The sequence below is a fragment of the Furipterus horrens genome, unplaced genomic scaffold (assembly GCF_987537825.1).
Source record: "Furipterus horrens unplaced genomic scaffold, mFurHor1.1.pri manual_scaffold_4, whole genome shotgun sequence".
Taxonomy (NCBI): Eukaryota; Metazoa; Chordata; class Mammalia; order Chiroptera; family Furipteridae; genus Furipterus; species Furipterus horrens.
The window spans coordinates 171,216,278-171,238,308 of NW_028327174.1; the positions used below are offsets into that span (position 1 = coordinate 171,216,278).

Below are 22,031 nucleotides of genomic sequence, written 5' to 3' on the forward strand. Positions count from 1 at the left end.
AGTTTTAAGAGACAGACAGACAGATAAACAGACACCGTCTACCTGTAGAGAAATCAGAGAACATGGTACAAATTGGGGCATCTTTCTGGAGCTCTAAGTCTTTAGGAAACACCTAATGAGTTATGATTTGATTGAGATTCCTAGGACCAGATTTCTCTTCTTACATTTCCCCCATTGAGAGTTTTATGGTCAAAAGTTTATTACACCTTTTTTTGTGTAAGACCAAATTTTGTAAGACCAAAAGGATGCTATTATTTTGTGAATAAAAAAGAAATAAAAATAAATAATTCCATGTTCCCAGGTTGATTTTCTTTTTAAATCTCATTATGTTGACTTCTAGATGTTAACTAACACCTTCCCTTTCTCTAAATACCATCTAGATTTGCATTACCAAATAAGATAAAACAGTTGACTATTCATGTGGTTTTGTCCCTGTGACTGTGTGAAAAGCAAGCACTGTTCTATTAAGATTATGTTAAAAACTAAGTCCAAATACCATTATCTTATTAATTGTGGGAAATATTTTTAATAAATGGCAGGTCTGATGCAGGCAAGATTTTATGATGATTTGTTTGAGGTAAAAGATTTAATATCTGAAACAGCTAGAAAATTTTACTTCTACCAAAAAAAATTATTTCTGTTGCATATCATGTGATTAATTCTAATGGAAATTGAAATGGGTAATCTTCACATTCTAGAAATATGAAAAGGCAATTTCCTCGGTCTTAGTCATTAGCTGCTGGTTGCTTTCTTAGTTTATCCCATTCCAATCCTGCCAAGTCAGTTATGTAAGTGGCTTAAGGGGAAAGTCAAATGTAATGTTAAGAAGCATCAAGAGCTTGGCTTTCCTTCTAGGGGTCTTTGAATGAATAAAAAGCGGCTTCAAGGAGCATCGTAGCACTCATTGGAATACACTTAGACTTGGCCATTGTACGCACTGCTGAGGTGAAGAAGCGCCATGTCTCATGTTGTTTTGCACTAACCTAAGGAAGGGACTGGGTGTTCCCCTCATGCCTAAATGCAAAAAGTGCGTTTGTTAAATATGCTCTCTAAAATACTCCGCAACACAGTCCTAGACTTTCAGGTTTAAAAACAACTGGCTCATTTAATGGGAAAGCCTCAACTTTTTTTTTTTTTAATTGAACTTATTAGGAAGCCTGACATTTTTGATTCTGTAGAAGGCCATGGTAGTTCATCTACACTGACAACGAGGGCATTCAATAGATAATTTTGTCATTGAATTGAGCTCAGACGGAGGAAAACTCACTAGTTTCACAATTTCAACCTCTTGGAATCAGCAGCCAAGTTGAGAGCATTCTTCGGAACCTGCCTGGAGCAGCAGCAGGCAGCTGAGGAGCAGTTCTTGGACCTGAAGATAAGCCCCCCAGGTTGCCTTGAGTGCTCAGAAGCTCAGCCCAAAGCAAGTCTGTGGGTCTCTCACCTTCTCCAGAAGGGCTGGTGTCAGCTTCTTTGTTGTTGTTGTTAGGAAGGATAACAGGAGTTCTAGAGGAACTTAAATGATGTGAGAAAAGTAAGGAGCAAGACATTATTTCCCCGGAAAGGACAGCTGGCTTTACATGGACTCGCCGTAGGAACAGGCTGTCAGCACAGTGACTGCCCCACAGGCAGACTGCCCCTCCTTCCCATAGCGGGCCTTTTCCGTACCTGGATTCAGTTCCCCCAGAGATAAAAATGGCCATTCAGATCCTACCCCTGTCACCAGGATGTGACATGAACTTGTCACTATCTTTGACACTCATCGCAGTGGAACAGACCTTGCTCAGTCTTCCCTTGTCTCGTATGAAAATCAGGAGAGTGGCTATTGAACTTGGCCATGTTCAGGAACACATGAGAAGAGAAGAAATAGATGGTGCCGAGCACACAGCCAGCCCTTTGTTCCTTTTGTGTTGACTCTTCTCATCAGCGGAGATAGTGTTGTACACAGCACATGTACACACAAACACATGTACACACAGGTGCACACACATGTACATCCATGAGCAGGAGAGAAGTTTAGGCTCTCTCTGACAGCACTGTGCCAAACACGTGGGAGGGAGCTCGTGGGCAGCAGAGTGGATGGTTCTTGCCCTTGGGCTGCTTCTCAGTATAATAGCATCTCATGTCTCATGACAGACGCACAGGTGCTATGGAAACGCTGACATCTGGACATTAAGGAAACTAGGGAAAGCTTTTCAGAAGCAATCATTTAAACTAATTGGGACTGTGACAGATCAAGAAGAGGGGAACCAGTATTGCAGACTGAGGGAAGCATGTGTGTATGTTTGGGGACTGTCTGGATGCCCCTATAGCTGACAAATGGTGTGGGGCACTTGAAAGCTTAATCTGCCTTCTAAGTCACTCTAGAAGATAACAATAGACAAAACACAAATATGTACACACCTTGCAGAATTATTTATAATGGCAAGGAATGGAACCGCCTTAAGTGGCCATCCTCAGTGGGCTGGCTAATGAACTAAGACACATCCATATAGTGGATGTTATTCAGGTATCCAAAAGAATGTAGTCGGTTTAGTTACAGACATGGAGAAGTGTTCACAATCTATAGTTAGGTAAATGAAACAAATGACAGAATAGAATGTGGAGTATGGTTACTTCTTGATTTTTTACATTATCTTCTTTTATACATTCATAGATAAAGGCTTGGAAGGAAATGCCCCAAAATGTTAAGTAGGGCTAGCTCTGAGTAAGGGAACTTGGGGGGAGGCGGAGAGTAGGGGAGGAAGACTTCTATTTTCTACATTTATCCTTCTATGTTGTTTGGATATTTTAAGTGAGCCTGTGTTAACTTCAGAACACAAACCTTTATTTGCTAACAAACAGCATAAGACAGATACCCAGACTCTCTTGGTTCCCAGCATCTGTAGTGTCCTAGGAATTTTTTCATGGTTCCCCCAGGGCCAAAGAAATACCTAACAGTTCTGTTTTTTAAGTAGCTCGGTCTAAACAACTTAATGAGTATTTATATCCTAACGAGTTAATAGATGTTGCAACAAATGATCCACATAGATTGGAAGAAAATTAATATTTTAATTTCATTCTTACATAACCACAATTATGTAGTAATGGGATGTGTGTGCTTGTTGGCACCTCCCTACTCCTCAGACCTGGGACTCAGATTGAACATCACAGTCCTTGCTGCTTGTTCTACATTAATTTTCTCAAGACACTTGGTTCTTATCACAGCAATCGCCAAACCCCTGCTGTGCAGGCATGCTGTCATTGAAAGGAAGACGGTGCAATCTAATGTTGATACTCTGAACTACCTGGAGCTAGTAGTTTACCTGGTATCTGAACCTGCCAGTTTCATCAAAAATTTAAAATATTTATCAAGCCCCCATGAATTTACTGCAGTGCCCTGAGGTGCCCCGGCACAGTTTGGGAACCATAAGCATAAAGAAAAAATGGTGGGCATGGCCTTGGAGTTTCACCTCATTAGAGTGTCTTCAATGGCTGTCCTTCTATTCCACCTTCCCATTGCAATGTCTAAATTTGAACTGTGGTTCAGATCTTTCTGGAGCCTTGGGGCCAGCCCTTAAACCCTGACTCAAACCTCCTATATGCCAGCACAGCAAGAGACTTAATTACCTTATGATAAGCCTCCCACTCTTTCATCTTTTGAAGTTTTACGTTGAAGTTACTCTTTAACTGAAAAATACTTGAAAACATTCTGCTTGGCTTGCCTCCCTCAGGAGACAGCGAGTTTCTAGAGAAGGCAGACCACACCTCCGCTTTCTTTCCGAGATTGCCCACACAATGCTGGCCCTGTGGGGTAGACTCCATAAATGTTATCCTCAGGCACCATCGTGAGAAGGACTCTCTTGGGTCTCTTTTGTCTCTTCCAGTATGGACGAACACCTCTCCACCTTGCCTCCAACAATGGGATTCTTGATGTGGTCCGCTACCTCTGTCTGTCAGGCGCCAATGTGGAGGCGCTGACCTCGGTGAGTAGCCTTCCTGCAGGAAAAATGGATTGAAAACATCTCAGGTCTAAAGGTATTGTTGGCAACTGGGTTCCAATGCAGACAAGCAGCTGGGAAGGGTCAGCCCGTCCACTGCAGTGCTGTGGACATCGGCCCGCACAAACCCAGGACACTCTGTGGTTACTGCTTCATGCTCTTCTCTCCAGGCCCGCGCTGCCAGGAATGCCTGCGGCTTCCCACCAGCCTTTTGTTCCCTGTGTTATACAACTGTGCCTTTGCCTGTCTTATTAGATGTGTGTGTTCTCCTTTCCTAAATGTCCCACTTCACGCAGGGCACTGGAGGCGCTGCGGGTTTCTGGGGAGGAGGAGGTTCTAGGAGGGGGGGCCCTGGGTGTGTGGGGAACAGTTGATAAGAACTTCTGTTTCTTGTTTAAAAGCCTGGCTTTGCTCTTAGGCCTGCAAGTTATTTTTAAGTGAGATTTCTTCAGTTGCCTTTACTCCCCACTCGTTATTCCAGGCCTGGTACCTCCCTGCAGAAGCAGCCCTTCGATTCACATTTCATGAAATACCAAAGCAGAGAACACATCAGCTAATGAGATAAGGGTACCGTCGTTCACTGCAGTGTATTATCTATGAGTTGTTTCTGGCCCAGCAGTGGGTCGACCCTCCATTCTCTCATGTGGAAGATTCCTGAAACTCATAGTGCTTGGCCAACATAAAGTGTTTTTCTAAGGAGATCCATCGTAGTTTTAAAATACAGAGGCTAACCTGGAGGGAATCAGGGTGCTGAGGCTGGAAGGAGGACCTCATTTCTTGGAATCATAAAGAGGCTGACAAACTTTGGTCCATGGGCCAAATCCAGCTGCTGCCTGGTTCTGTAAATGAGGTTTCACTGGGACATAGCCATGCTCATTTCTGTATTGCCTGTGGCTGCTTTCACACTACAGGGGCAGAGGTGAGCACTTGTGACAGACACCCTGTGGCCCACAGAGTCCAAAATATCTACTACCTGGCCCTTTACAGAAAGTGTTTGCTGACCTTTAGTCTAGGATATAGGCACACCTCAGAGATGTTGTGGGTTCAGTCCTTGACTACAGCAATAAAGAAAATACAATAAAGCAAGTCACACAAATTTTTTTGACTTCCCAGTGCATATAAAAATTATGTTTATATCACACTGTAGTCTATTAAGTGTTCAGTGGCATTATGTCTACAAAAAACACTGTATGTACCTTAATTAAAAATTATTCATTGCTTAAATATGCTAACCATCATCTGAGCTTTCAGAGAGTTGGTAACGTTTTTGCTGGTAGATGGTCTTGCCTTGATGTGATAGCTGCCAACCCATCAGGGAGGTGGTTGATGAAGATTGGGTTGCCTGTGGCAATTTCTTAAAATGAGACAACCATGAAGTTTTGCTGCATGGATTGACTCTTCCTTTCACAATTTCTATGTAGCATGTGATGCCATTTGATAGCATTTTACCCACAATAGAACTTCTTTCAAAATTGGAATCAATCCTCTTAAACCCTGCCACTGCTTTATCAACTAAGTTTATGTAATATTCTAAATCCTTTGTTGTCCTTTCAACAGTCTTCAGAGCATCATCACCAGGAGTAGACTTCCATCTCAAGAAACCAGTTTCTTTGACCATCCATAGAAGTAAATCCTCATCAGTTCATTTTATCATGAGATGGCAGCAATTCAGTCACATCTTCAGGCTCCACTTCTAATTCTAGTTCTCTTGCTATTTCTACAATATCTGCAATTATTTCCTCCACAGTAGTCTTGAACCCCTCCAATCATCCATGATGGTTGAAATCAGTTCTTCCAAACTCATGTAGATGTTGATATTTTGACTTCTTCCCATGAATTACAAATATTCTTAGTGGCATCTAGAATGGTGAATTCTTTCCAGAAGGTTTTCAATTTGCCCAGATCCATCGGAGAAATCACCATCTATGGCCGATATACCCTTTTGAAATGTATTTCTTACATAATAAGACTTAAATGTTAAAATTACTCCTTGATCCATGGGCTGCAGAATGAATGCTGTGTTAACAGGCATGAAAACATTAATATTGTACATCTCCATCAGAGCTCTTGGGTAGCCAGGTGCATTGTTAATGAGCAGTATATTTTGAAAGGAATCTTTTTCTGAGCAGTAGGTCTCAACAGTGGACTTAAAACTGTGTGGTAAAGAGATATGGTATCATCCAGGCTTTGCTGTTCTGTTTAGAGAGTAGACTTACCGTAATTCTTAAGAGCCTTAGGATTTTCAGAATGATAAATGAGCATTGACGTCAAGTTAAAGTGATGTGCTGCATTAGCCCCTAACAAAGGAATCAGCCTGTCCTTTGAAGCCTTGAAGCCAGGCATTGACTTCTCTCTGTCTAGGAAAGTCCTAGATGCCATCTTCTTCCAATAGAAGGTTGTTTTACCTACATCAAAAATCTGTTGTTTAGGGCAGCCATCTTTATTAATTATCCTACCTAGATATTCTGGAACACTTGCTATAGCTCTTTTCTTTTTAATCCTCACCCAAGGATATGTTTTTATTGGTTTTAGAGAAAGAGGAAGGGGGAAAGGTGGGGCGGGGGAGAAAGAGAGAGAAACATCAATCTTTGCCTCCCCTCAATCAAGGATGGAACCCACATCCTAAGCATGTGCCCTGACCAGGAATTGAACCTTCAGCCTTTTGGTGTACAGAACGACACCAAAGAGATGCAAAATATTATTTCAACCTGTAATCAGTATTTTTAAATTATTGAGATATTTCACATTCTTTGGTTTGTACTGTCTAAAACCCAGTGTGTGCCCTGGCTGGGAAGCTCAGTTGGTTAGAGCATCAACTCCATACACCAAAGTCAGGGCACATACAAGAATCAACTAATGAGCGCACTTGGTCTCTCTCTCTCTCTCCCTTCCTCTCTCTAAATCAATTTTTTTTAATTTAAGATAAAAAATAAAATAAAATTCTATGTGTGTTTTACACCCAGAGCACATCTTACCACAGCCACAAGTCAAGCACTAAGTAGCCACTTGTAGGGACAGCACAGAGCAAGCTGCCTCCTCTGCAGGCTCCTCTCAGCACTGCCTGAGCAGGAGCCCTCCTTCCCATCCTTCCCCAGAGCCCTTGATCTTGCAGCGCCCTCTAGCGTTGTCTTTCCTCTCCCTTTCTGTTCTCTGAATGTCCTGTCCTCTCCTTTTTCTTGTGCTCTGCCCCTCCTCCACCCTCCACAGTCCAACTCCTTGTGACTCTCAGCAAGGTCCCCAGTCACCTCCTGGTAGCTCTCATCTTCAAAACTTCTATTATAAAACATAAGTTTAAAGAAAGCATATGAACAACAACAAAAATAAAAGTAAAGCTCTATGATTAAGACAAACACCTTTGTAACGCCACTCAGATCCAGAAACAGAACTTTCCAGGTCTTTTGCTACTATCCCTCTCCCAGCCCTTAGAGTAAACCCCACTCTGACTTTTGTAGTAATCCCTGCCTTGCCTTTCTTTACAATCTTTCTCACCTAAGTGCCAACAGCTCCTTTAAATCCTGTTTCACTAGTTACCTCTCCAGGACTTCACACTTTCCTGAGAGTCTCCTGCCTTGGATGAGAAAATCCTACCTGCTCGGCTTCTCCTCCTGCCCCTGTTCAACCCCCTCCAACTCCACGTTCTCTGGCAGCTACTCCCTCCTGGCTGGTCCCCTGGTCCTCTCACCTGCTCCAGGGCTGCACCTGAGCTCAGGCCCACGTCCAGGTCTCCAGCCTCCCTTGCCCCCCGAGTGCCACACCCAGACACAGCCTCCATGCACTGTCCTCTCCCTCCGGGTCTGCTCCTCTTCTCCCCCAGTTTCTGACCTTCACAATGGGCTTCAGCATGTGTCCGGGTGTCTGCCCAGGAGCGTGGAAGCTCTTGTCCCCAGCATCGTACCGGTGGCCATGACCTGGGTCCTTCTGGAACCCACAGCTCTCCATCTCCCTACCTCCACCTGGTTAAGGGCCTCGTTGTGTGTTCCCCCTAGGGACCAGCTCACCCTCAGAACTGGTCCTTTGACTGTAGCCTCGTGGCTGCCATGACAGTTCCATTCTGCCACCATATATATCATTCTGGGAAAGATAATCTGCAGTGCATTCTGATTTTACATCATTCCGGGGCTCTGTGGTCTTCAGAATGTGACCCCCAGGGCCAGGCCCCTGCCCACTGCCCAGCTTCACCCTTCACCCCTGTACCTCCTCAGGAAAGGAACTATTTGCAGACTCGGTCATGGGAAGCCCCTCGCTAGCTTCCACCTTATCAGATTGGCACATGCTGTTCATTCCCTCTGAATCGCCTGCTTCCACCCCCTCCTCCTCCTGCACAGAGTGCCCTCTTGTGTGCACACACACCATGAGGCGACATGATGTGCTTCTTCCTTCAAAGTGAGAGACTTTTTTTTCCAGTTTATCTACTTTTTTATTTCGTTGCTTGTGCTTTTTTTTAATTTTTGCTTTTTTTAAAGTATGTTTTATTGATTATGTTGTTACATAGTTCCAATTTTTTTCCCCTTTGCTCTCCTTTGCCCAGTACCCCCCTTCCCTCCAGCAATCCCACCACCCTTAGTTCATGTCCATGGGTTGTGCATATAAGTTCTTTGGCTTCACCCTTTCCTATATTTTTCTTAACTTCCCCCTGTCTATTTGTACCAACCGATTATTCTTCTTAATCCCTGCACCATTTCCTCATTTCTCCCCTTGCCCACTTCCAGCTGATAACCCTCCAAATGATCTCCACACCTGTGATTCTGTTCCTATTCTGGTTTGCTTAATTGTATTTTGTTTGTATTTTTTAGATTCAGTTGTTGATAGTTGAGTTTGTTGTCATTTTAGTGTTCATAGTTTTGATCTTCTTTTTCTTAAGTAAGTCCCTTTGACATCTCACATAATAATGGCCTGGTGATGATGCACTCCTTCAGCTTCACTTTGTCTGGGAAGCACTTCATCTGCCCTTCCATTCCAAATGAGAGCTTTGCTGGATAGAGTAATCTTGGTTGTAGGTTGCTTTTCATCACGTTGAATACTGCTTGCCAGTCCCTTCCTGCCTGCAAAGTGTCCTCTGAGAAATCAGCTGATAGTCCTATAGGCACCTCCCTGTAGGCAACTCTCCACCTCTCCCTTGCTGCCCCCAGTACTCTGCCTTTATCTTTCACCTTTGGCATCTCAGTCATGATGCGTCCTGGTGTGGTCCCCTCTAGGTCCAGCTTGCCTGGGACCGTCCATTCTCCCCGGACCTGTATGTCCATCTCCTTTGCAAAATTTGGGAAGTTTTTCTCATCTTTTTCAATTCTTGCTTCCTCGTTCTGCACTGGTTGACTTTATTTATTTATTTATTTTTGTCCTTATATTCCAAATCATTGATTTGAACCCTGGTTTCCTTCCCTTCACCATTGGTTTTGTGTGGATTTTCCTTCGCTTCACTTAGCATAGCCTTCATTTCTTCCCTTATGTGTTTGCCATATTCAAGCATATTTGTCAAGCCTGTGAGCATCTTTATCACCAGTGTTTTGAATTCTGTGTCTGTTAGGTTGTCTATCTCCTCATTTGTTAGGTTGGCTATCTTCTTGTCACTTAGTTTTCCCACTGGAATCTTGACTTGTTCCCCCTTTTGGGCCATACTTCTCTGTCTCCTCATTCTGATAGGCTCCTGTGTTTGTTTGCCTCTGTGTTCCAGGTAGAGCTGTCACTCCTGTTACATTGTAAGGGGCAGAGCTTAGGGATTCGTCAGTACAGGGCGACCTGTTTCACCACGTTGTGGCGCTGTATGTGGGGGAGGGGTCTAAGAGGGAACAATGCCATCTGCCCAGCACTCACCCCTTTTCCAGGCACCTCTCCCACTTCCACACTGGACTGGCACCCCTCTAGCTGCTTCCCTGGCTGTCTTTCCCAGAGTGGGTGGGTTTACGGACATTCTAGGACCGTTGGGGCCCTTTTAACAAGCAGACTCTGCTGAGAGACCGGCAGTTTCTGCCTCCACCCCAACCCCTACTGGTCTGCACAGTCAGAAACAATGAGGCTTGATTTTCCCCGGTGCTGGGCCCGTGGGTTTCGAGATCTGGTGAGGAGTTGGTAACGCTCCCCAGGTGTCCCTCCTGACTTTTTAAAATGTGTAACTGCACTTTCTGCTGGCCTGCTGCTGCCGCCACTGCTGCCACCCCCACACTGCATCCTCTCTGCCCTGGCTCTGCCCCTCCTACCTGTCTAGATGAGTTTTGTTTTTGTTTTTGTTTTTTTCTTATATCTTTGTTTGCTGGACTTCCATGCAGTGATTTTCTGGAACTTCTGGTTGTGTCTGGTTTTGAGGTAGTTGTATTCCTTCCTAGTTGTGGATAGAGACACAGTATGTCTGCCTACACCTCCATCTTGGCCCCAACGTAAGAGACTTTTAATGCCTAATAGCAGGTGCCTGAGCACACAGCAGTGGATGATACTAGTGGCAGGAAGATTTCAAGACAAAAATGCCTCTCATATTTCAGTATTCCACGGGAGCCCAGGAAGCTTCCTCTTTTTCAGCCCCCTTCAGCAGGTATGATTTGCCCTCATTTCTTGCTTGTTGGAATTGACTGTGGAGTCTCCCACAAGATTGGGAGCCCCTGGCCGTGATCACGTGTAATTTGTCTTGGTCTCCTAGCTGGTCTCCTAGCTGGTCTCCCTGCTCCCAGCCTCACCTGTCCACCGTCTTCCTCATACAGCAGCTGCGTGACCTTGTTCAAACCCAAGTCAGATCATGCCCTGCCTCTGACCCTACATCAGGGCAGTCCTTATGACTAGGGGGGGCCTCCCTGACCCCATCTCTTGCTGCTCCTGCACCAGCCACATTGTCACAAATACCAGTTATTCACACAACAAGTGCAGGACTTCCTCCAGACATGCCAATGGCTTGGTCTCTCACCTCTTCATTCAGATTTTGACTCAGATATAACTTTCTCACTGAGCCTTCCTGGACCACTGCATGTATCAAATGAAGGTTAGGATCACTCTTGGACCAGGTGCAGCCCGGGAAGTTAGCACCTTGCTCAGGGGTACATGGCAAAGATCCATTTCCTACCCTTTTCCCTCTTAGATAGAAACCAGGGACTTTAGAAGCATTCCCAGCTCTTTTATTAATAATTACCGCTGCTTGCTTTTCCTGTGCCTGGTACGTGTTGGTTCTTTCCATTTGGTTTTCTCTAATCTGCTCAGAACCTGTGCAATGTGAGTATCTGTTCCCATCTTGCAGTTAAAGAAACCCCAACTCTGGGAGCCCAAGTGGTAGACCCCACAGCTGATGAGGTACAGTCAGGACTCAAATTCAAGTCTTTCTAACTCCAGAGTTTATACTTATTCCTCAGCATTGGCAGACATTTCTCTTGGAAGCCTGAAGAATGTCCTTTAGAGTAATGTGTTTTGCAAAGTGTAAAGTGCTGGTGCAAATGTAAGGACTACTGTTGACGATTGTTCTTCTGTCGATTGAGAGGCTTAGCGTTGGAGAGTAAGGTTTGTCGTTGAACATCCTCAGCCTGTCTTGTAGGTAGGTCTGAGGTCTTCCACGGAAGTCAAGGCTGGGGCCAGACACGCCAGCAGACAGAAAACTGAAGTTGAGGCTCTGATTTCTAAAGCGGTGGCCCTCAAACTTTCCTGCACAATAAAGTCACTTGAGAGCGCTGAACCCCGATTTCCCTGTCTCACCCCATTCTGATGGCAGCAGAGTGTCTGGGCGGGAGCCAGGCAGTGGGAGTTCTCAAACACCAGTGAGTCCAGTGTGCAGAGAGTTTGGGAACCGCTGAACTGAATCTTTTCTTACCATGTCACTAAAGGATCTCGACCGTTTAGCATGAGTCTCTGGTTGGGGGTGTGGTGCCTGTCACAATACCTAATGCCCTCCAAAACAAACTGGAAGCCCCCACCTGTCCATATATGACTTCTCGGGACTCTAAGGGAGCAGAGAGAAGTGGCGTGCAACTGTAAAGCAAGCCTCCTCTGGAGCGCCCTGCTGAGCTTCCAGCTTCAGCCTAAGATGCTGGTTCTCACCTGAGCTATTTCACCCCCAGAGAACACGGGGCAATGGCAGGAGACAGTGTGGGGTGTCACAGCAGGGGAAGGGGGTGCTACTGGCATCTAGTGATAGAGACCAGGGATGCTGTTAAACTTCTCACAGTGCATGGCAGCCCCCACAGCAGAGAATTACCCCATCCACAATGTCAGCCATACCAAGGCTGAGAAATGCTGGTCTAATGGGACCCCACTCATGGTTCAGAGAGTGCCTTGCTTTGAGAAATCAGAAAGTATACTCTTAAACAGATTTGGGGATTTTTCAGCTTCCATGGGAATGGGAATTTGTTACTGATAAACATCAAAAGATAGGCCAAAAGGCTTCTTATTCTTCTTGTTTAAAAACATTGTTTTTGCCCTTGGCTCAGTTGGTTGGAGCATTGTCTTTACAACAAAATGTTGCAGGTTCAATTCCCAGTCAAGGCATGCACATAGGTTGCGGGTTTGGTCCTTGGTGGGGTGCATATAGGAGACAACTGATCGATGTTTCTCTCTCATGTAGATGTTCACCCCTCTTCCTCTTTCTCTAAAATCAATGAAAAAACATCCTCGGGTGAGGATTAGAAGAAAAATATTTTTTCAAACATAGCTTTATCGCTGTAGAAATTACTTCTCATCATTTCTACTTTTAAATTTATAATGATTTCTAAAACTGCAGCAGAACAGCCCCTAAGCCTCCATTCCCCCCGCCGCGCCCCCTCGTATCCCTCCCCCGCTCAGTGGCATGGGAACAGCCATAGTTCCCACCTCCCATGAGTGACTGAGTCAGGCCACACAAAGCTCGGGGGACTGGACGAGACACAGATTCTTGCGAGGTGCTCAGTAAACGTTAGCCATTGTCCCGCACATTCATGGTATAAAAACAAATGAATCCATTTGGTGTGAATCTGCAGCCCTATGAAATTTTCTAAAGCAAAAGCAAACAGCAAAGTGCTGTGGACCCTTATTTTCTTGTTGACATAAGAAATGGCCAAACCGGTAAGAATTTTAATGAGTTTATTTGGGCCAAACTTGACAACAGTTGCCAGAGAGCAAAATGGCAACGGATTGAGAAAATGCTCCGGAGAATGGCAATTTTGCACCTTATTTTATACAGTAGAATCAAAGGGGAAGGCATAAAGGGGTTACATGAAATGTGTTAGTGATAGAGTAGGGAGGCGGGAGAAAGCAAAGCGGGGAAACCTCTGGGATTGGATAAAAAGTAAAACGGGTAGACACATACTTCTTATACATTGGTGGGTATAGGATAGTTAACAATTAGCATGATAACAATAAGAATAGGGGTTCTAGGGTCTGTGCTCCAGTGCCTGGGAAAAGGAAATTACCCTGACATTCCAAAGGTATGTGATCACAGATGTAAGAAGACAATGGACAGGCTCAGTTAAGGCAAAGCTGACCTTTGTCAGAGTCAGTACCAGCCTAAGACATGACTGCCTGCCATGACTTGCCTTTAGTTAGGAAGTTTTAATTTTAGACCATCCTATGTGGTCACTAGGTCTCTGAGTTTGTAAGGCCACCATCCAGGCCTCCCCTGAGCTTGTCAGGTTTAGTATGTGGCCTCTTTTGTGTCCCCATCCTCCTTTTTGTTCACTGAAGTTCTTTAGATAAAAGTGTCTGCTAAACTAAGCCTTTTCTCTGAATGCACAGTAATTACTAGTATCTAGCAGGATATCAGCGCTGGAGTATGTCTGTGGAAGTATTTGAAGATGTTAGTGGGCACTAACTAAAATTTGGCAACTAATGACAATCTTTATCCTCTTCCTAATTAGAGAAAGGTTCAGTTCACTGAGTAATCTGCCCGCTAACGGGGTGCGGAGTTTGATTATATAGCCTGGGGGGCCTGAGACATCTCACCACTGGACCTCAAAACCCCAGTGCAAGGCCCTGGTGAGTAGCTCAGTTGGTTAGAACATCATCCCGATGCACCAAGGTTGCAGGTTTGGTCTGTGTTCAGGCTACATACAAGAATGAACCAGTGAATGCGTAAATAAGTGAAACAACAAATCAGTGTTTCTCCCCCCCACCCCCGAAATCAATCAATCAATCAAAATGTTTTTAAAAACACCAATGCACAATATCGTCCTACTTCTTCCCCTCCTTTCCTGGACAATCAAGTGAAATAAGTATTCCACAGAAAGGGAAATAAGCCAGGATGCGCTCTTGTTGTCCCCCGTTTTTGCTTCTGCCTCCTGTGACAGAACTGGCATACGGAACACACAGCTCTCTGTTGCAAAGGAAAGAAACTAATCATTTTTCTCCCACAGGATGGAAAGACAGCAGAAGATCTTGCTAGATCAGAACAGCATGAACATGTAGCAGGTCTCCTTGCAAGACTTCGAAAGGTGAGAAACTCGGTTTGTCAGTCTGAAATTCTGTCTTTATGTGAAATGTGAAAGTGTGAAAATGTGTCTTTTCCCCTGTAAACACTAAGAATGAGGCTTTGGACTCACACGCTAAATGAAAAGGCAGTTGTCCCTGTCCTGTGGTTTGCATATTAATTTGCGTAAATGTATCAACTACCTGTCCCTTTTCTGAGTCTCATGTATTTGGATATGGAGACCATTTGGCCTCTGTACCTGGGTTCCCTCCTCCCTCCCTCTCCGTATTACTGGCCCCCATAAGGTGGAGGAAAACTGAGAAAGCTGGCTCTGATTCTTCTCTTCTTAACGTTTTGAGCTTCAAGACACCATATATGCTCTGGTTTATTTAACATCATAGCTCTGAAGTTTAAGGAAACACAACAAAAACAAATACATGCAGGTGTGACTTTCTAGCACACGTAGCAATGTAAATTAAGAGACTTCAAAATAGTCATACCCTTTAAGCTAGGAACTCTACATCTGGATTCTATCCTAAAGAAATGAAAGAAACACAGGAAGAAAAAGGCTTATGCACAAAGTTGTTGACTGTGGTGTCGGTAGAAATTAGGCTCTTCCACAGGATCGCGAGGAAAGCATTCCAAGGACCCACGCATGGGAGACTGTGGTATGGCATGATGGTTTATTTGTGTGGAAATAGAAGCTGCCCCCTGGGTGTCCAGTGTCCCATCTCCCTCTGTCCTGCCATGGAAAAAGTCTAACCTGGCCCTCAGCAAGGCCAGGACAAAAGCCAGTGTCCAGAATTTTTGCATTACATTAGAGCTTCATCCTTTAGAGCCCACTGGCGGCAGCTAAGCGCTCTCAGTCCCCATCCAGCTGGCTTAGCTTGTGTTTCTAGCTGCAGTCCTTTGCTCTCCTCCCTCCTGGGGCCTGCGTGGCACATGGCCATGGGCCACAGAGCTGCTAAGGCCCCGTGGCTATGGAGCGAGGATGTGCCAGTGCAGGTCTTGAGCAAAAAAGAGAATTTCTTTGTTCCCTGAGATTATATTTCTCAGGCTTGGAAAAGACTAGAACCTTTTCAAAAATGACCAATGAACTTCCCAGGCTTTCATAGGCTTTGGATAGGTTCACACCCCCTAATTAGATTGACAGGCCTCCAGGGTCAAGCGCCTCCCCACCTTTGGTACCAGAGTGGGGAAGGGAGGAATGTTAATCTCTTGGCAGAGCAATGGTGTGGTCTCCTGGGGTGTAAAGCTATAGCTTCCTGGCTAAGCAAGCAGGCTGGTTTATGCTCCCCATTTTATTAAGCTCAATGTCTAATTCCCTTTGCTCCCCTTTTCTAACAAAATACCGATGGTAACTATTGCAGTGTTATTTGTAATACAGTAATGAAAATTAGAAACATCAGGTGACCAACAATAACATATAGCAGATTGTCTTATAACTATAGGATGGAATGGTTTTCAGCCATTAAAATATTTTAAAAGAGGCTTTTAGTAACAGGAGTTCAATGCTTAGGATGTTCCCAGGCTTCAAAGCAGAAGATAAATTACATGCACATTATAATCCCACCAATGTGTTTCTAAAATGCCTGGAAAGAAAATGTTAGCAGTGGTGTTTTTGGATTTTGTTAGTGTAATTAACATTCTCTTCTTTAAACATCATTGTATTTTTCCGAATCTCCTGTGATAATTTTTCACAAAAACAAACTTTATAGAAAGGGAAAAATAATTTAGTCGATTAAGGTACATTGCCCACCATGGACAACAGGGTGGGGACTGACTGTAGGAGTTGGAGGGGAGGGCGCTGGGCAGAGGAGGGCAAAGGGGGAAAAAGTGGGACAACTCTAATAGAATAACAATAAATTTTTTTAAAAAGAAGAGAAAAGGAAAGGCATTGTTCAAAACAAGCCCACAGAGTTCCTGCCATGTCCATTGAAAAGTGCTGGGTGGTGGGGAGGGGGATGTCTTAACTTTCTCAGCTACTAGAAGTTGCATTTTCATAGTGGTCCTGGTCGGGGGGCAGGGAGGCAAGGGGACACACAGATGAGAATATCCCCCATCCCCACCCCCGTGCTCGGAGCTGACCTTGGCAGGTGGGGGTGAGAATAATCTATTTGCACACCTTTGTGCTTTGGAGTCTGTAAACTGGCCACAAAGGCCCCTGGCAGGCGCCCAGTGAACACTGAGCTCTCCCTGGCTACTGCAGGATTCCGTCCGTCCTTTGTTCTGCAAATTCCAGGAGATCGGTCTGGACAAATTTTCCTCATCTTGCTCACTTGTTCTTACAGGAAACCAGACTCAAGTTGGTGAAGCAACATGCTGTCAAGTGCAGAGCCCAGACTGAGCCCTGACATAGCAATGTCTGCAGTCGGTGCTCCTTCAGGGGGCTCGTGCCTTCCGTGTGTTTCCTCCCCACCCAGGGGTGGTCCTACTCTGCACTGGGCTCACCCGCCATGTGGCTGCAAGAATCACCTTCCTTGGGATAACCTGGGCCCATTCCCCTGGCAGACTGTTCCAGACTCCATGCCCCAGGAGCCCCACGTGTTTGTTTTACCTGAGTCCTTCCCTCAAAGGTCTCTGGAACCTTAGTCCTTCCCTCAAGTGTCTCTGGACCTCAGCTTCCTGAGGAGCCAGCAAGAAAGGCATCAGGCTGCCCAGCATCTCTAACCACACTCTAGTGGTCAAATGGGGCGGGCTTCCTGTCCTTGCAGTATTCGAGGACCCCCAGCTTCTCCGGTGACAGCTTTCCTCCACCATTCATTGTAGAAACCAAAAGAAAAAAGAAAAAAAAAAGCTTCCCCACATTTTCTAACACCCCTGGGTTGTACCACCCTCTGAAGACTCCTTGGTGAAGACTCTTGATGCTAATCACATTCCTGGGGAGAAATCTGTATCTGGGACTGTGGGGGCGTGGCCTGAAAAGGCCCTGCCATTCTACTGGGTTTCCAAATGGGCCAAATTAGCAAAAGAAAAGCTCCCTGTGTTTCCACCTCTAATCAGGTGACAGGCCTAGAAATACAATATATCTTTAAACAATGTTTGCTAGGGAAACCCTGGAGCTTTCTGTTTCAGAAGTAGAACCAAAATCGTCTTGTTGACCAGCAGGGGGCAGCAGAGGACAGGTCGGAGGAGAGTGTGGATATTTCCACGTTTAGACAGCGCAGGGAGCTGACCCCTGGGGAGATGACAACTTTCAGCCAGGGCATGCGGCAGGGTGGGGGTGGCCAAGGCTGGGTCTTGTCGGGGGAGGAGGAACACAGGTCAGACCTGAGCTGGGTAGGCTCCGCTCTGACCCAGCTCAACACGAAGCGATTTGTGGGCAGTGGGGTTCCAGAGCCTCTCAAAGGCCCACCATCCACATCTTCCCAACTGCGTGTTTGGTGCCGCCACCCTGGGGACCTGAAATTAGCCGCGGTGACAGCGTTTACACCATGGGAATAGCAAGCATTACAAATTAGGGCTAGCTGACCAGCACGCCATTGCTTTGGGGGTCTCTGGAAGCCTCCACGATCACACCCCGGGTTTTAAATACAATCTTTCTACAAACAAGAGCTGCCTGCTCTCTGCGGTGCTCACCCGACCACTAAGCAAAGCCGGGTTCAGCCTGCCCACCACCTGTGTTGTTGCTCAGCCAAACCCATTCTCCTGGAGGAGGGCTGCGTGTTGCGACAGAGCTGCGGGGATGCAGTTAAGAGTTCGTTGCGTCAGCATCTATTTTACTATCAGCGCAAGTCCCACTCTTATCTGATTTTAAAATACTAGTTTCAGGATATTTGGGGAGTTGGCTTATTTTTATTTTGTTTGATGGTTCTTCTAATCAGATTTTCTATAAGCTGATGTTAAAAGTCGTTGTTTTTCCTAAGCCCAAAGACTAGACCTATGAGAAAGGTGCCCAAAAATCTTTTGGAAAAGAGGACAAAGTTGGGAATTTGCCCAGAATTTAAAATTCACAAGGAAGCTGCATTTGCATAATTAAGAGTTGCTGCTTCATCAGTGCTGGGTTTAATTGCATCCTGCCACTTGCAGACAGCCATGGCACATGTTCTTATCTGGCTTTCCCATATTGCAGGAGGCTCTTCCCTGTCCATCAGAGGATGTTTAGTCATCTTGTCTGAGGAGAAAATGAAAGCTAAATTTCCAGGGGACAAGTTGCTGGAAGAAACCAAGATTCACCAGGGCTTCAAAAAGCCAAGTGGTTACCTAATAATATTCATTTAAAAGATATTTAGTGTCTATGCCAAGAATTGTTCTAGGCACCAGAAAGATCACAGTGAACAAAAGAGGCAAGACTCAGCTATAAACAATAAGAGAAATGCCAGATAGGATGAATTACAGGTTGGCAGGCAATGGCCTATGAGCCAAAGTTGACCCACCATCTGTTTCTGTAAATAAAGTTTTATTGAAACACAGCCATACCCCCTTCACTGACTACTGTCTACTTGGGAGTCCCAACGGAGACCACCAGGCCCCTTACAGCAAGGTTTGCTGTCCCCTGGGGTAAGTGCAGGGATTCAAAGAGGGTGAAATGAAGAAAGTAGGGTGTGGGGTGGTTGCTGCTTTCCTCTGACTGGTGAAGGACCAGAAAAAGGCAGCCAGGAAGGGTTGCTAGAAGATAGTGGGAATATCAAGTGCAAAGGGCCCCAGGAAACAGGCCAGGAGGGGGGGTTGGTGGGGCTGGCTGAAGAGCTGGAGCACAGCAGTCTGGGCAGAGACCACCTGATCAGAGAGGTAGGTCAGGCTTTATGGACTTTATCTGATAAAGAGACTGGGGCTTGGTTCCTGTGTACAGCAGTCCCTCTCTACATCGCGGTTCACTTATCGCAGCCTCACTGTATCGTGGGATTTTAAAAAATATTATATTTAATTATCATGGATTTTTCGTTATAAGGTTAATAAGGGACTGGGAACGGTTTATAAGTGTGTGGGAAGGGTTTATAAAGCCTTAATATATATATAAATACTAAAATAAATGTAAGCTTCCTACTTCATGGATTTTCACCTATCACGAGGGTGGGGGGAGGTTGATTCTAGAACGTAATACTCGCAATAAGTGAGGGAATACTGTATTAAGTAGGTGGGAGCAATATCTGCTCAGGTTTTAGGAATCTGCGTCTCACTGCTCAGACGGAGGAACCAGATAGAAAGAGATCCTGGTGGCTATCGTGTGTTCTAGCCTCCCCTTTGCCATACACCTTACTGACCACCTGGAAGGCTGGTTCCGGTTTAGAATTCTGATTCCTCGGCAGCCCTGCACGCAAAAGGCCCACAGCCACCAACACTCCACACCTCACGTCTGCCTGCCAGCCACACCTGCCAGCCCAAGCGGTGCAACTGGGGACGCAGACAGAAAATATTTCAAGTCATGAGCCAGAACTTAGCAAGTATAATAGTCCCAGCTTTCCACTCCCCTGTGTTACTGCAGTAAGGGCCTTACTGGGTTGGGCTTTCTGAACAACCCAGGCACAGGGCGGTTTTACACCTCCTTTTAAATATAGACTATGGATGGAATTCCCAAAGAAATTGATATTCCATCATCTTAAGAGCCTCTCTGCCTCAAAGCCTTAGCCCACACAGAACAGACACTCATCGGTGGATGGAAGCTGCCTTGCCGCGACTGGTCAGGACTCGCTCCTGCTGCACCACCTAGTGGTGGAGAATGATAATGCGGCGCCCAACACGTGGGGAGAGATTTCAGAAACTTCTGTCCTGTACATCTTTATCAGATTTGGTTGTGTTCAGATTCTCCAAGACTTTAGTGAGCACGAGGAGAAATCATCCCACAGAATGACGTTATATTTCATTAGAAAGGAGAAGACTTGAGTCTATTTTGTTTTGTCTGGTCTTTCAAGATTATGGCAGATTCTGTCAGTCTTGATAGAGAGCAGTTTCCTAATCTCTACAAAGACAAAGTGGAGTGTGAGTCAGTCCCAGCCAAGGCCATCAGCTCCTCGTGGGTGGGAGGGGAAGTGGGGGCAGGGAGGTGTGCCAGGCCCTGGGCAGAGGACAGGAAGGAAGGTGGGAGTCTGTGGTCCTTTTACTCCTTTTGGCTTTGAAATCCTTTTCTCACTGCCATTCTCAACACTCAAATGGAGAGTATGTGTGCGTGTGTTGATGTGATCATCTAGAATTGAGGACGTCATAAACACTGAGCTATGTGTCCAGCAAAGCATTATTTTCTTAGAAAAAGCTGTCTAGAGGACAGTAATTATTTGGGAAACACCATGTGAGCTTTTAACTGATTCTGAGATGAGCACCAGCCCCTCCAGAAGGAGACCCGCCAGTTCTGGTCATTACAGCCTCGCTTACCCCAGTCCCCATTCCTGCAGCTCCCGGGACTCTGGAGATGCTAACTCAGGCCAACGATCCAAGTCATTTGCTTAGGAGAAGAGGTGCTAAAATAAGCTGTGCCCTTTGTGAAAATCCAGAGCAGGGAAGCTTCTCTCATTCTATTTGTGTTTTCGTAGCAATGCCTCATAAATCCTACTTTACATTGAAATGCCCCCAAGGTAACATTGCACTGACTGGGAAGTGTCTTCCAAGTAGGACAGAAGGGAGCTTGGATAGTTGTCAGTGCTTGTCACTCACTCCAGCACACCTGCTTTGAGATTCTGCCCTCAACTTCAAAATCTTTGTTTATCCCTTTGCCCCCCTGCTTCTGAGAAACCCACTCCTCCCACCAGCAGCAGCAATGGTAGGAAGAAGACCTGGTGGTGAGTTCTGCCTTTGCCTTGAGGTTTAGATAAGGAGTGTGAGTGACAGCACCAGTTGGCTGGAAGATGTCATACATGTGGACATGACTGCTGCAGACCAGAAATTCATCGGTCTCCACTCCTCCAGGTGCTAAAGAAATGTAACTCATGGCCCATGATAAGGACAGTGAGGCAGACTGTGTTCAGGGAGCACTGCAGTAGGAGTTTGTAGCTGAAGAGAGAGGTTGGCTCAGCCCTGACTCCAATGAGGAGGAGCAGAGATTTATAGCCAAGGAGCAGGATGGGGTTGGTGGATAGAAAACTGCTAAGAGGAAACAGACTAGGAGCCTTCTTGCTAGACTGACTGCTTCAGGTTCTTCTGTTGAGATGGTCAGCCAGGTGTGGCTGCAACAGGAGGCGGAGGGGAGACTCAGGAAAAGACAGTTCCTCAGACTCACAAGTCACTGTGACCCTTGCCATAACTATAATGTAACAAAGACATCAAAGAAATATATTTACAGTAAAATATAGTGTTTCAGTGTGTAAATGCTGGGGCACAGTGGAATGGGGAGACACTGACCCATCCACAGAATCACTGAACACAATGCCTACAGATACCCATGGGTATCAGAGGGCCAGGATGACAACTCAAACACTGCAGTGACTGCTGACATGACCCAGTTTATAAAATAGTTGCATTCTTGGAAAACTCGGTATGTATTAAACAATGCTCTCTCCCTACCCCCATCCTCTCAAAAAAAACCTCTGGGTCATATGTGAAATGTCACAGTTAAGTCCTAAGCTCAGATATTACAGACAGGTTTACTTCCTATATAAGTGCTCAGCAAACACTTAGAAGTCAGCCTAGGAGAATTCTCACTGCTCAGGACATTGTGTATACACGTCTAGGCACCTCAAACCACCACCAGTAGCATCCTTCAGTGACAAGTCCCTGCAGATGTCTTAAATGTCCACTAGGGGGCAGTGTTGCCAAGTTGAGTGGGGATCATAATTTAC

General features: G+C 45.5%; 1 protein-coding gene across 3 annotated transcripts in view; it reads left to right on the plus strand.

Moving 5' to 3' along the window:
- The window catches only part of DAPK1 (death associated protein kinase 1), a 181,415-nt gene that overhangs the window by 138,361 nt on the left and 21,023 nt on the right, over positions 1–22,031 (plus strand). For all 3 annotated transcript variants that reach the window (XM_090274248.1, XM_090274247.1, XM_090274249.1), the window contains exons 18-19: positions 3,864–3,962; positions 14,270–14,347. In XM_090274248.1, the coding sequence (XP_090130374.1) occupies positions 3,864–3,962; positions 14,270–14,347 (177 nt within the window). The remainder of the gene's footprint in view (positions 1–3,863; positions 3,963–14,269; positions 14,348–22,031) is intronic.